Source organism: Galleria mellonella, unplaced genomic scaffold, assembly GCF_026898425.1.
Source record: "Galleria mellonella isolate WM207_F2 unplaced genomic scaffold, CSIRO_AGI_GalMel_v1 utg74, whole genome shotgun sequence".
NCBI classification, from domain to species: Eukaryota; Metazoa; Arthropoda; class Insecta; order Lepidoptera; family Pyralidae; genus Galleria; species Galleria mellonella.
The window spans coordinates 3,581,255-3,596,881 of record NW_026442147.1 but is presented as its reverse complement, the minus strand read 5'-3'; the positions used below and the strand labels follow the sequence as shown (position 1 = coordinate 3,596,881).

Sequence of the window (15,627 nt, the reverse complement as noted above, 5' to 3'; positions counted from 1 at the left end):
AGCATTCCAAGCTCTACATAATTAGTATTATTTTTTAAATTTTAAAATGGTAGAAAGCTATTCTAATAATATAGATATATATATCGCTGACTTTTTGGAGCCCTAATGTAGCGGGACAATTCCATCATATATTATTTTGTTATATATATTTCAAAACAATGAGACAGTATTTTCGACGAAAGCTCTCAGTCGGCTTGTTTTCTTCCAATATCTTGAACAATTATCGTCACATTCGAACAAATTAATACGAATCAATATTAACCTATACGTATAAACCTTCCTACTGAATCACTCTATCTATTGTGAAAAACACACACTCCTAGCAAGTGTTCATAATCCGTAATCGTTTCCATTAAACGAGCCGTATGCTTGTTTGCCACCTTCGTAATATATAAAACAAAACAAAAAAAAACATTAAAATCCATTGCGTAGTTTGAAAGATCTAAACGTACAAATGGCGGATAACGACTTTCTTTTATACTATGTAGAAATATAAAAAAATAGCTTTATTGTTTGTACAAAACTTTTCATAATGGAGACGAATCTAACGACAACCAATTTATTAAAATCCATCGATCCACTTAGCCTACACATTGCACCAAAGATACAGATTATTAACATTATATAATAAATGTCAAAATGAATTTGTTTGTATGTTAGCACCTCGATTATGGCGTTGGCTGAACTAATTGTTATGAAATTTGGTATATGTGTACTATATGGAATGGAGAATGACTATTTATCCCGATCAATCAATATATTTCCTTTATAAAGGCGAACTCACGGATAATACGAGTACATTCGAAAATCTGAATCTTTCATAGGTAGATAATTAAAAAGTATATCACTCACAAAAGTATATCAATCGTGATATAGGGATGAGCAGCAGAGTTCTTCGTAAAAGATCACCAAATCCTAAATGCGATTGTCAACCTGGCCGCCAAACGTGGCAACTACTGGCAATACCCACCCATATGAGAGGTCAATGTTCAGCAGTGGACAATTAACGGCTGACATAATAATACTAATGATCCTGATAGGTAGATAGGATACAAATTATACAAACATAACATTTTCAAACACAAAATAAATTATAAATCTTTTACTGTAAAATCAAATTGTAGCTTATGTTAATTTAAATAAAGTTATAAAAATAAAAATACAAAATGTAATGGGTATCTTACCTTAGTACATTTAATTACCAGCGAAATAACTAAAATTATAAAAAAAAACTGGAATTTTCGATGCGATTTATGTAAATCTATGTATGAAAGATATGACAGGAAAAGGTTGCAAGTAGTTTAGTTATGTTACAAACGCTAAAGTTAAAATGGACAAACCGTTTGCACTTTTAAGTGCCTGGATAAATTTGGATGAAATAGATAGATGGTATTAATATGCAAAACGTGCAAAAACTCAGCATTTACATACATACATACTTACATGTTCATGTTTCTAATATTTGTTGAAGACAAAAATTAGTTGGGAAAAATGGAATAACCCATTTTCCTGTTTCCATACAAACTGTTCCTAGCTCTCAATCTTTAACGAATCAGCGGTATATTTTTTTATTGAATGAAATTTTACTTGAATTGACATAAGTTATTTATTATTTGTAATTGTTTTATTAAAAATCATAATTTAACAGATATTGTACAATATTAATATTTGTACGCTCTATTTTCAATGAAACGGCGCACTACATATTTTACAACATCAAACTTATGGTATACTGTGCCTATGTTTATGCAAAGAAATTATTGATTAATCGATTGAATCAGTTATCATAAAATTTGATACATATGTATTCTATTGGTACATATGTATTATCTATTTGCCATAGAAAAGGCTAAAAGGCTTTTTATTTTTAATAAAAACATCATAAATTTACCATTTAAAGTAGGCGTTCCAAAGAAAATGGTCATGTTAAAGACAGCAAAAAATATATAATATACTAACAAGTCTTTTATTATTTTCATTTTATTCATATATACTTTCATTATATATTTCTGTTAACTGTTTTCTGCTAAATATAGGTCTCCCCTATAAGGGGATTTTGCCAGTAGTTGCCACACTTGGTAGGCGTGTTGGCAAACGTAGTTAGTTTTTCACTGATATTTTAAGAGGGACGTTGCTGCATATCCCTCGACCATTAAGTCCCTTTAGTTGCCTTTTCTATGCCGGAATCATACAGCAACTAACAACTGTTTACTGGGCCCCATTTTACGAAGCAATAAGTCTACAAGCAAATTAGTTAATAGTCTATGTTATTAGTTAGAAATTCTAATAAATAATAACAGTAAACCAATAAAAAATATTAAATTGACTTGGTTGCGTATTGGTACATGGTTGGTATATGCTTGATACTACTTAAAAATTGGAGAATTGTTTTCGTCAGTAATTTATAGGGACTTAAAATAAAATTATAACATATCATTTGTTTAGGTTAGTTATTTATCGCTTTAAATAGCCAATTTTTTCTTATATACATAATTATTATAAAAATACTTATAGTAAATATTCAATCGACATCAAAACTTCTCAATTCAAGAGGAGATTTTCAATTTATTTATATGTTTTTTTTTTGTGTGTAATATGTCTAATACAGAGAAAATTGGACCAATACAAAAAGGCATACTTAGATTATTTCAGTTATACTGCATCACCAAGTTCGTTGACTTTACATTATCATGAAATATCAAATGTTCCATATATTTTTCTGTGAAAAATACCTACAATAATAAATTAATAAAATTGTTTAATATTTTACACACATTATTTAATTTTTGGTATTAATTCATGAGCTAATATTATTAAGATAATATGCTTGGTAAAATGGGGTCCTGAAAGTACAATAAATATTTTAGTAATCAGAATCGCAAAACATAATATTTAGAAATGATAGAATATTTAATTACGAACAACGTAAACAAGTAATATTAGATTTACTTTTCTTTAGACTTTTATAATAGTATGCATCTAAATGCATCTGTGTGCAACTTTAAAACGGGTGTCAAAATTCTATTTTAAGACGAAAGAATCTATCATTAATATCTCATTGCATAGGTTATTATCACAAGAGAAAAACATATTTTATTTATTTATTAGAGTATATTATGCATTATTGATTTTGTCCCTTCTTACAACATTCTTTGGATAAAAAGGAATGATAGAGACCAATCATATTAACATAAATAAGATCCATTATGAAATATTGTATTATAAAAATTGTATGTATATTAATCAATATTGTAAATATAAAATATTTCAGAATCATAATTACTCATAATCATTTGGACATAAGATTAGGGCTTATATATGACCAAAAAAAGCCACCGTCTTAGGTCAGCAAGTTTAGTAACTACATAAGATATTAAATATATGATATTACATAAAAATTATAAAGTATTTCCATAAACTTCATTATCATATCTTGACTTTAACTTTAATTGTAGATAGAAAAATGTCACAATAAGGAAGAATTGTCATTAATAAGATTTGATAATGACTTATGACATCATAATATTCTAGTCGTTACTAAGATCAAGAACTGAAGATGTAATTCATGATTTCCTACAAACACATACCTTGACAGAACTCTTGGAAGTTATTGACAAAATCAACAGCTTCTTTCATTCTCATTCTTCAATTCTAATTGCTAGTGATAAAAAATGAGGTCACATTTTTTATGCAACTAGGAATGACACACAACATACTAGCAATAGTTTTAAGGGATGGGTTACAATTATATACATATTTACATACTATCATAAATAGATAATATAGAAATATTAATCAGAAAATAAATCTCTATGTTGAATGTGTCTTAAAGTATTAAGTTCGCTACATGCACCATTATTATGTATGTTTTAGCATTAAATATTATACATATAAAATAAATAGGTAACAACATAAATAATAGTGAAATTTCAATCTACACCTTTTAAACCACGGTGACGTTAGAGTACTATAATATGTATAATTAATGTACAACATTAATTGATTGATGACGTCAAATATGAGTCAATATTTAATTGATGACGTGGAATACTATAAAAAAACTAAACTACGAATATTCATAGAATAGTCATTTTGCACTACTGCTGCACACACTAGAGAGACATTCGTGTTTTCTGTTCCATTCGTGTCTCTGTTGTGAAACAGTTTTCTTTATTTATTTATTTTTTGTGCAACTTAGAATGGTAAACAGGCTAACGACCCACCTGCACGTGGAATGGAAAGTGGTAACCGTCGCCTATAGACATGAGCAGTACCATGGACATGATGCCCCCATGCGTTGCCATTACTGAGAACTCAGGCTTTCTTCTTCTGTACATAAGAAACATAGAATACACATGAAACATAGCCATGCAAACACAACTGCTTCACAGTAGAAACACGAAGTTGAATTTGCATGGCTGTGTTTCGATTTGGAGATTGGGATATGGCAATTAAATTACAGAGTTAAATTAGAGAGCATAACACCTTAGTTCTCAATAATGGCAAATCACCAAAGGTATTATAGGTTTTGCAGTATACTTATACATTATATTTATACTTATACATTATGTCTATAGAACTGTTCGTATGTATAGGTGACGGTTACTATTTTTCATCAGTTAGATCGTCAGCTTGTTCGCCATTCTAATTTGCATTAAAAAAACAAATACCCGCATATTTTTATAAATTTTATATAACCATATTTGTTTGTAATTTTTATTGATGTTTTGTAATTATACTTATATGTGTGTGGTGAAGACGCAAATATAATTTTATTCATCTATCTCTTTTTATCGTAACCTATAGAGATCTATACAAAGTTTTCCTAACATCCTATTTAGAATGTAACTGTACAGCGCTGCTCGGAGAATTTCCCGCTTTAGCAATCATCTGTACAATATTATATTTCATACCACTGCGGTTCCAAACGAAAACCAAACATGTTACAACTAAAGCATACCTATTACTGATATTACTAAGGGTGAACAAAAAAGCGACTGAAGCAAACCGCAGCAGGAAGTTCCGTTGCGCTTTAATCCGGCGTTATTTAAACCTTACAAATGAAAAGTTGGTGTCTGAGACTTGAAGAAGGCGCCGCCTTCCGAGACCACGGCAGCCAATGGAAAAGTCGGGAAATAACGTCTTCGTGGGAGGCGGAGCCGCGCAGCCTGCGGTCTCAGTTGAATAAAAATTCTCCTTTGAAGAATTCTTTATTTGAATATATTGCGGTGGCGCGAGATGGTCGTTGTGTTTTAATTACAGCTCGTTTATTAGCTGAGACTGCAGAGCGTACCAGTTCTCGGTATACTTTATATTGCTTCCGGAATGTTTCATTAGTAACAAAATTAAATTTATAGATAGTTAATATCATTGCATGAATATCCAAAAATAGAAATTATTTAAATAATGATGCGAATAAAGTTAGAGTAGGTGGTAGAAAACAATACTGTTTACCACCTTGATCACAAGGCGTCACCCTCATAGCATCTATCAAGTTTCAAACTGGAAATCAAGGAAATTAATAGCGATTCGTTTACACACGTAATACTTCTTACTGCTTGAATATATATAGAGAGAGTGTTGATTTTATTCCTAATCCGAGCTTTAATCCACCCATAATATTAATTTGTGTGCATGGCTTAAATATTATCATTGAATAGCTATTGATTACCTACATGATTTTAATTATTGTAACACAATTCTAGTGAAAGTACAAATCTATATTATAATTAGTAGTAGTAAACTGAGTAGATAATGCTTAAAAGACTAATTAAACAAATGTTTAATTTCTAAATAAAACCTCATTTACAGAAAATCTCTTATACTATTTTCAATATGAATATTTTACTTAAATACGTTATTTGACACTAAGCACCATTCTCATAATCTCTTATATTACTATGAAAAGAATAAGGTGAAATACTTGTGTTAACTATTATTAGAGTTGCATTTTTAGTTTTTCATTTAATATATATATATATATATATATATATATATATATATATATATATATATATATATATATATATATATATATATATATATATATATATATATATATATATATATATATATATATATATATATATATATATATATATATATGTGCATAACAAATGCATGTCTGCGTTCAATCATACAAGTGGTTTTGTTTTCCATCAAATCTCAATATAATAGCAATCAAATTAAAAACAAAATTTTCTTACTTTCACCACCATCTCTGTATTGATCACCATCATCATCTATATTGAGATGATAAATTTCATTTAAAAAAAAATGCTCTAGAAAATATTAAAATTTTCAATAAACAACGGTATTTTAGAAGTACATAACTTAATTCAGCTGATAGATCATATTGTAAAAATACGTATGTAAAACAAATGTTAACATGATCGTTGAAGTCATCTATCCTGATATATCTTTATCTATATTATTATTTAAGTTTTTACAACCAGAGGGAGACTTTGTCTCTCTCTCTCTCTCTCTCTCTCTGTCCCATTCGTGTTTCTACCGTGAAGCAGTTGTGTTTGCATGGCTGTGTTTCGGTTTGAAGGGTGGGATATAGTGTGAATTTACTGGGTACAGAGGAATAACACCTGAGTCCTCAGGAATGGCAACGCATGGGGTGTATCATGGGCGAAACAGAATACTCTGTTATGTCCATGGTACTGCTCATGTGAATAGGCAACGGTTACCACTTTCCAACAGGTGGGCCGTCAGCTTGTTTTCCGTTCTAAGTTGTATAAAAAAATTACATTTAAACAAAATTTGATATATATGCGAAATAAAAAAAAATTATTGCGTGATCACTCCAAATCTATTTTTTAAATTTCAATTTATAAAAGTAATTATTCCAAAATTCCTTTTCTAGTCAGAGCCAGTAAAACAAGTACGTGTAAGAATCATTATTGCCATATTAACTTGTTTAATTGTAATCCTAGTTCACATATTTTATATGTCAAAAAGGTTAATTAATTTTATTATGACTTGGTTTCTCGGAACTTGATAATTTTATTTTAATTTTCAATAATAATATTTCTTTTTGTATATTTACTTCATCTGTACAAACTTTATCGATTGATGAATTATTTAATTGTTTTAATGTCTTATGTATGTTTCCTTAAATTAATAAATAAAATAATACTAATAACTATAAACAAGACTCCCACTATCTTGGGAATTTCATCTCGATGACATGTGGAAAGACAACAATTTATAAACTACTACCTTTTTCTATATAAAAAAAATTGCATTGTTTTATAGTGTATTTTTTATAAGCAGGTTTCAGTTTTTGTTACATCATTAATTTTCTTAGACTCTTACGTATGTTTTCATATAAAAGTTATTTTTCCCCGTTACAAAAAGACACGAAGACAACTTATGTACAAAACGAAGAAAAATTAAAGAAATAAAATCGTCGGATCGTCGGATAGGTTGCACGCAAACATCGTGTGCGGCGCGGCACGCCACCCGTCAGCCATAACAAGCCCTTGTCAACCATAACGTGGCCACACGGTTAACCGTCGACCGACGGCGACCCGGGTACCCGGCCCGGTTAGCCGGGTAAGCGAGGTTAGCCGCGATGGAAAACTACTATTTCATTTACGGTTACCGTTTCGGGTAGCGCTAAATAAGCGGAACCCACAAGTTGCGTAACTACTCTCTACATTTTCATATAGATACCTACTTCATTAGATATGTTATGGTCTATTGTCGGTTTGGCAATCCGCTAGTGCTGTTTTCACACACTATCAATAATTCGGGGCATAAAAGAGTTATTTTATTTTATTTTTATCTAAACGGCGCAAACCTACTATCGCATAAATTCGAAATTATTAAACAGAAATAGAAATTTATTATTTGTCTAAATCACAAGATACAATGGGATCCACACTTGGCGAAGCTGTATCGTGGGCACCCATCAAAGATTAACAATTCACAATCTGTTACAATAAAAAGTACATGCTGGGCATTAGTATCAATTAAAGACATGCTCTTTAATGCGTAGATGTGCATTGAAATTAACTCTAGCAGCAATATTTTTCATCAGAGGGAGAGTTTGTACAAAAGTCGATTGCTTGGGTACCTCTGTCCCATTCGTGTTTCAACCGTGAAGCAGTTGTGTTTGCATGGCTGTGTTTCGGTTTGAAGGATGGGATATGGCGTGAATTTACAGGGTACAGAGGAATAATACCTGAGTCCTCAGGAATGGCAACGCATGGGGGGTATCATGGGCGAAACAGTATACTCTATTATGTCCATGGTACTGCTCGTGTGTATAGGCGACGGTTACCACTTTCCATCAGGTGGGCCATCAACTTGTTTGCCATTCTACTCGTAAGTTGTATAAAAAAAAATTCCAAACCGATACGACATCGTAACCTTCAAGAAAGAGCATTTAAAAGGCCGGCAGTACATTTGCAACTCCTCTGGTGTTGCGAGTGCACATGTAGGCAGTGGTAGTTACTTACCATCAGGTGGGCAAACACATTTGCCTTCTATGTTATAAAAAAAAATGAAAAGTATTCTATTCTAAGTGAACCTTTTTTTAATGAACAGTACCATGGACATAGCAGAGTATACTGTTTCGCACATTCCAAAACTCCGAGCACAGCCCTCTTCATAGTATAATATAGTAGTAGTAGTGATATTTTTTTATAAATTGTTTGTAAAAGGCTGTATTTTACTTTAAATTAATATATTTATACAGAAAATTTAATCGATACACCCTTAAAATTTAAATATAAAACTTTTTTCATTTATTTATTAATTTTTTTCGCACTGACTATTCTCTTTAGATAAATAGATAGATATAGATATATAATTTATTTATATTATTTACGGTGCACAAATTATTACGGACATAGACAAAAAGAGACAAAAGGAAAATATTATACTTTATGTAGAAGTAACATAATGTTTCATTTCATACATGTGCCACAATTACACAAAATGGTCACAACACAGTTAATTGCTTTGCTCTCAAAAGAGATACACTCAAAAGACAAAACACTGACTGAAACAGAGTATCTGTCGTGGCCAAAAGCCAGTAGCAAAATTACATGTTAAAAGTTTATTTTTTACTTTAGCGTGATAAATACGAGAATTAATACTAATTCTCGTCTTTATCACACTTCATTCAAACTTAGGACTATCTACAGCTCATTAGGTGATATAGTAAATTGTATAACTAGTACGTATAAACTATATCTCAATAGTTCACAACACGACCTCATCTCAGGCAATAGAACACCTTACATCGGTATATTAATTCAGTCAATTAGCGCTCAGGGCATTAGCACGTCGTTACCTCGACATCGCGTACTAATCGCAGCGATTGCTGACAAGGCGACGAGTGTATTTGACACCTGTCAAATTGGATTGCATCCAGCTATTAGGGAATGTCGTCTACCAGAACTCGCGCCGTTGGTACACAGTGGACATAACACAGTGGTTTAAACAAAATTTCTCAAAAGTTTACATATTTTTTACTGTTTTTTAAACAAATTTATACCTATAACATTATTAAAAATGAAGTTACATAAAATAACAACTAGAATGCAAAAAAACTTCATGAGAATAAAAAGATCTAATTTGCTCCTTAGTTTATTTACATGTAAAGTGAAGTCTTTAAAAAAAGAGCTTACTCTTTCTAAAAAGGCCGAAACGCATTTATTTTTCCTCTGGTGTTGGGAATGCTTATATATTACGGTAGTCACTTACCATCAGGTGAGCCTCTTGTGCGTTTGCCACGTGTTGTAAAAAAATGTATAATGTATTTTTAATAACATAATATAGAATTATATTAATCCTGCCATCATAAATCTTGGATGTGAAAACTCGTAACCTTTTAATTTTTGTTACTTAATTATGCTTAAATAACTGAATGTATTTAAAAATTTGGTTTAAGAAATGAAATATTTTCAATCCCTCCATCCAAAAAATATCCATTTTAACAAATAAGATATTTTTTATGTCAGAGGAACAGTACATAGCTAATAATAATATGTTTTCAAGTAAATAAGTTCGAAACAAGCGGTGAATTATCCAAGCGAACTTTTGATCTTTAAAGGGTCTTGCCGTATTTCCATATGAAATGTGCACTGGCGTCTTAATTGTTATTGGTGCCTATAATACATTGCTAGTTGTTGCTTGCTACAATAACTAACAATATATTAAAATTAGCAATATATTTTGTTATATAAGTTATAAATATCTCTATTAAATTTTTTAAACAAATATTAATAAAAAAATGATATCGAAACATTTTTAGACTTGTCCATATTTGCTATTGGTACAAATTGAGATGTGCTAGTGAAGTGGAATGAATGAGTAGGTAGTGTAGAGTCCTCTATTCATACAACTGACTACAGTCTGGCACCTGTGCTAGTACTAACAATCCCTATGTCGTTGTTAATTACGGATTACAGTACGGTTCAGAGGTACAACACTTTAGTTCTGAAAAGTGGAAACGTACGTCAGTGCTTTTCCTTATGACAGTCTTTGTGAGAGGCCTACGTTCAGTAGTGGACAGTAATGACAGATGATTGATAATCATGTATGGACGTTACAGTGATATTCACATTTTTATAAAGTTACCACATTTTTAACAAGCCATTCCATATTCTATGATAGTAATTAAATATTTGATAATTTTTTAATTAGAAAATTCAATATTTTTTATTAAAACTTATTTCTACATATATACAGTATGGGAATTATCGTAACCTATTACTTAACATTAATAAGGTTTGAAAAAATCTTTTTCCTAGATTTTTTTATATTACCAAAAAGTAAAAACATTAATTAAAATTCTCGAAAAAAAGGACAACTTGTATGAGTGTGTGTGAGTACCAACGACAGTAGTATTATATGGTGCTATTGATTCATTTATAGAACAAATACGATTATTTATTTATGCTATTAAAAGTAATTGTCAATGGATGGTGGAGATAGATATTGGCTGAGGTAATGAAAATAATTGTCAGTCAGAACATTTATGACATTCTGGATAGATCTGTAATAAATTGGTACACAAAAATACTTATTGTACTAAAAAAAAGTCCGCCACCGCTATTTCTTCAGAACGTTAATCGTGTAATCGTCCCAAGCTCTACAAAGCGTTCACGTCACTCATTTGCCTTGTCACGGTGAGTGCGGAAATTGTGAGCTCATAAAAACGTATCGTGAGCCAGGGGCATTAACTAGGGGTTATTTATTTAGGCGCTGAACTACATGAGCCGTGGCGTGCCGCGACTGGCACCGAATCGGTACATCACTCACCTTACGAAAACTGAGTTTTTAATCGGCTTTAGAATTGTTAGTTGAAGGTGTAATGTCTTAGTATTTAATTATAGGTATACTGAGTGTATTTCTAATGAATTAAATAGAATTATATATCAATATCGCCAGCGTTATTGATTAAGTAAGCTAGATAAAGATAAAGATGATATCAGATTTACTAGAAATTAATCACTCACAGTAGTTTCCAAGACCAGGACTGTTCTTTATGGCCTATGTATAGTGGACGGATAATGGCTGGAATACTGATGATGATGACAAATAGTTTCCAGGGGATCCGCTTGGAGATCGACCTGACTATTGTATCTAAGATTTGATAAATCAATAATTAATAAATTGTTTAGAAATATATATTATTAAAACATACAAATCGTATTTTGATAAATATTGCATGATAAAAAAACCCTTTAGGTAAAAACCCTTCCCTTCTTAATTATTTTTTTTAATCAAAAAATAATTCCTTAGTTTATGTTTATGAATTTCATTTTTGTATAAAATTTTTTGACACAATTGAGTTACAAAAACTATGTATTTATATAACTTATGTTATTTTTACTATATAAAACATATATTGACCACGTAGACTTTATTATCGTTATTATTAAATAATAACATAAAAGATTGACTCGGACTTCATTAATTAATCAATGAAATCAAAAGAAAAAGGAATATCTCTATCGCCATATATTCATTAAATCCTCATCAGAGTTTGATACATTAATCAAACATCACACATGTTGGATAATGATTACCTGAGTGACATTGAGTTAACCCCAAAAGCGAAAACAAGTGTGAACACTGTAAGCGCTTCTCCGGCCACGTTAATAAACTCCGATAGGCCACAACAAGCTGGCCGCGTGTTCGCCCTCCATTTTTAACGAGCCTCACCGCCGAGCCCAAAGTAGCCTATACATGAAATCACGTATGAATGAGGCCTTTTTTCAGTTTTTTCGCGTGTAGCCAGCGTCCAGACCCCATTAAAGCTCACATGTCACTCTCCCACCTCCCCGAGGGTGCGGGTGTGGGGGCCGCTGGAAAAATCGCGGAATCGGTATTGGCTGCATCCCGCAGCGAGTGGTCGGCAAAGCTCTCTACAATACAGCTTTGACGGACGGTCATTTAATATTAACTGTGGTTTTTCCGCAGATGGAAATGTTTTTTTTTATTGGCAGCGTTACGCCGTGATGAAGTGGCCGCTCCGTTGTTTGTGACGCGCTCTGATATGTTGCGGGATAGGATGCTCTTTTATGCTCTCCACATTTGAATGAGATTGTTTCATTTCGAGTACATGTTTTTGTCTGTATACAAAAAAAAACTGTTGTGCATTTGTAACGGTAATTAATATCCCGCCATGATATCAGCAAAACATAAAGTGTTTGGTATTGATGTAGCTACTTCTATACGACTATAGGAAGCACGGGTGAGTGGAGGAATGAAATTCCAGTTTTGATAGACAATTATTTCTGTCGCGTTGGATAGATTGTATACCGCGGAAGAGAACAAATTTCATTGGACACCCAAATTGAAAACGAACCGGGCAATAAATTTTAACTTTTCGAACAAGCGATCAAAATCAAACTACAAAAAACGCAGTCGAAAAGAGTTGCGACCACAAAACGAATTTATGGCTTGCGTTCACTTTAAGTAAAAAGTTTGTGCAAATATTTTTCGTTTTTATTAATAACAGTGCATTCATGTTTTCACAAGCCCTTTCAACTAAAAATAAATTACAGCATTGATAAAAGTTTGTTATGTTGTATAATAGGCACTAATAAAAAGGGTGACAAAGTGAATTTCATTCGATATCTTAACTTCCGGAGATCGACCGAGTCAAGGCGAAATCTTCATTATAAAACTTTACAAAGGAAGAGCGTTTTCTTAATTCGCCTGTATTTTTTATAAGCATATTTTACAGCAATCTAGCCAATTCTGAAGTAATATTTATAATTATTTTATCAATATATAGACACTTTCCTCAATGTCGTTCCCATATTCTTACTAAATATATATTCTTTATTGTACACAAAAGGTTATTGAAATAGAAAAAAAACAAAGATAAACGTGCACAAAGGCGAGCTTATTTCCAAAAGAGATTGAGAGATTGAGTATATACTGATGATTCAATCGAATACAGCGATAGTACTCACACGTAAACTATTTTTCCTATTCAGTTGAATTTCAAAATGCTTTTCTTCGTAGTTTTCTATTCCCTAAGATCTAGACCTTTAACCTTACTACCCATTATTATAAACATTTCATAAGAAATTTTATACAATCCTAGTCATTTATATAATTCATTCCGCTATTTATCACCATTGTTTGTCATTGATTAGTGTTATTTATTATAAAAGTACCACATAGTTACACCAATTTTCCTGATTCTCAAGCTAGAAACCTAGAACCCTACCTTATATAGCAAACATTGGAAAGCACAACTAGAACACCCAGACTCGAGTCAATTCGGAAAAGAATATTTAAAAAATTAGCCCGACCGGAACTCTAATCCGAGATCTCATTTACGCAAAGCAGTGTATCCACTGTTTTTCCGTGTGGTCCTGGCATAGAATAGGCCACCCCTTTCTTTCTCGTGAGTGTCGTAAAAGGTGACTAAGAGGGTAGCAGCGTCCCTCTTAAAACATTTTCAAAGTCTAACTGCAGTGCCAATCCGCCTACCAAGCGTGGCAACTACTGGTAAAGCCTCCTAGGAAAGGAAAGTTTAGCAGTGGACAGTTAAAAGCTGATATGATGATGATGATGCATTTATCCACCATCGGGCTACCGAAGTTTTTAATATAGAATAACTAAATTGTTTTTATAATTGTTGCAGGAAAATCGTTTACGTTAACGATAACGATATCAACGACGCCACCGCAGGTCACCACGTACAACAAGGCTATTAAGGTGACAGTCGACGGGCCCAGGGAGCCACGGTCCAAAACCAGTTAGTATTGCTACTGTTTTTTCTTATTGCATTATTTGTTTTTATTTTATGCAACCTGGAATTAATAAATTTTTTTTTTTTTTTATTATTTATTTGGAACAAAAATATTGATTACAATATTATTGAAAAACGATGATATCTGCCTAAGTATAAAACTGTATCGCGAATAATGAATGAAAATAAATTGACGGCTAACCTGATGAGAAGTGGTAACCGTCTCGTATATATGGATATATATATTACAGGGCTGTTCATGGGAATAGCCCTGTAATTTTCTGATGCATGTGATTTTTTTTTATGCGTGAAAATGAAATGGTAACCCCGCCCGCGCTAACGGGATACGCCAGCGGAGCACCAGTGAAGGGTGACAGATGGGAAAGAAAACAGGCCAGTTGGCCCATCATGATGAATTCATCAGGAATTAACCATGATAGTTTCCAGAGGGAACCGCGAAGAGGGCGACCTGGTTGGGTATATTGCTAGCAATGGGATTCTTAGTCCCCATTACTAACAATCCCTTTCCCCCCGATGCTAGTGATTAGGTACTATCAGTAATAGTACGTAATCACTATACTATCTAGGTGCTATCAATAATAGTATTATTATTTCTTATGAATATCTGATGCTACTCATAGTTTAGCATGAAATTTATTTAAAATATAACGCAATCCAATCAAATACTTGCAAACATTTATAGCTATACCACAAAAGTTGTAAAAGACAGATAAATTACTGTATAAAATGCCATAATCCAAGTTCTTATAATTTTTTTTTTTATTTTAATAATTTATTGATGTAAGAAAAGACATACTAAAATCAATTTTATATTATAAAAGAAATATAAATTAAAATAATAATAATGTAATTAAATTAAACCAAATTTGTTATATTAAATGACAATAAAGGATATTCTATTCTGTTTTGCTCTGTTTTTTTCTGTTCTATTCTAAATAAAAATAATTGAAACTATTGTTTTAAATTTTTTATTTCACGTCACATTTAGATAATGAAATTAGTTAAAAAAAGTTTTGATTTATTGGTATTAATGCATTAATTATGAAATTAGAGGTTGGTACCTGAAAATGTAGGTCAAATTAATATCATAAAATGTAGTTTCGTAATGTAAATTAAGCATAATAGTAGCACACAGAAGAGTTTGTTTGCATAATACATAGATTGATAGTTTGAACGTCGTTTACAGAATCGGCTTTGGTGACGCATTGCTCAATTTAATGAAATGAGGTTCGATTCTATCCGAGTTCGATTATCGGTTGCCTTCGTCTAGGAGACGATCTTTTATAAATGGATTTAGTCTATATGTTCTGGTTCATATCGTCCCTTTAATAATAGTCGTGTAGTTTATCATTTCCTTTTAACATTTCTGT

At 31.7% G+C, this 15,627-nt stretch overlaps 1 protein-coding gene across 2 annotated transcripts in view; it reads left to right on the top strand.

Moving 5' to 3' along the window:
- The window catches only part of LOC113510433 (runt-related transcription factor 3), a 35,905-nt gene that overhangs the window by 1,861 nt on the left and 18,417 nt on the right, over positions 1-15,627 (top strand). For both annotated transcript variants that reach the window (XM_052901012.1, XM_052901011.1), the window contains exon 2: positions 14,129-14,242. In XM_052901012.1, coding sequence (XP_052756972.1) covers positions 14,129-14,242 — 114 coding nt within the window. The remainder of the gene's footprint in view (positions 1-14,128; positions 14,243-15,627) is intronic.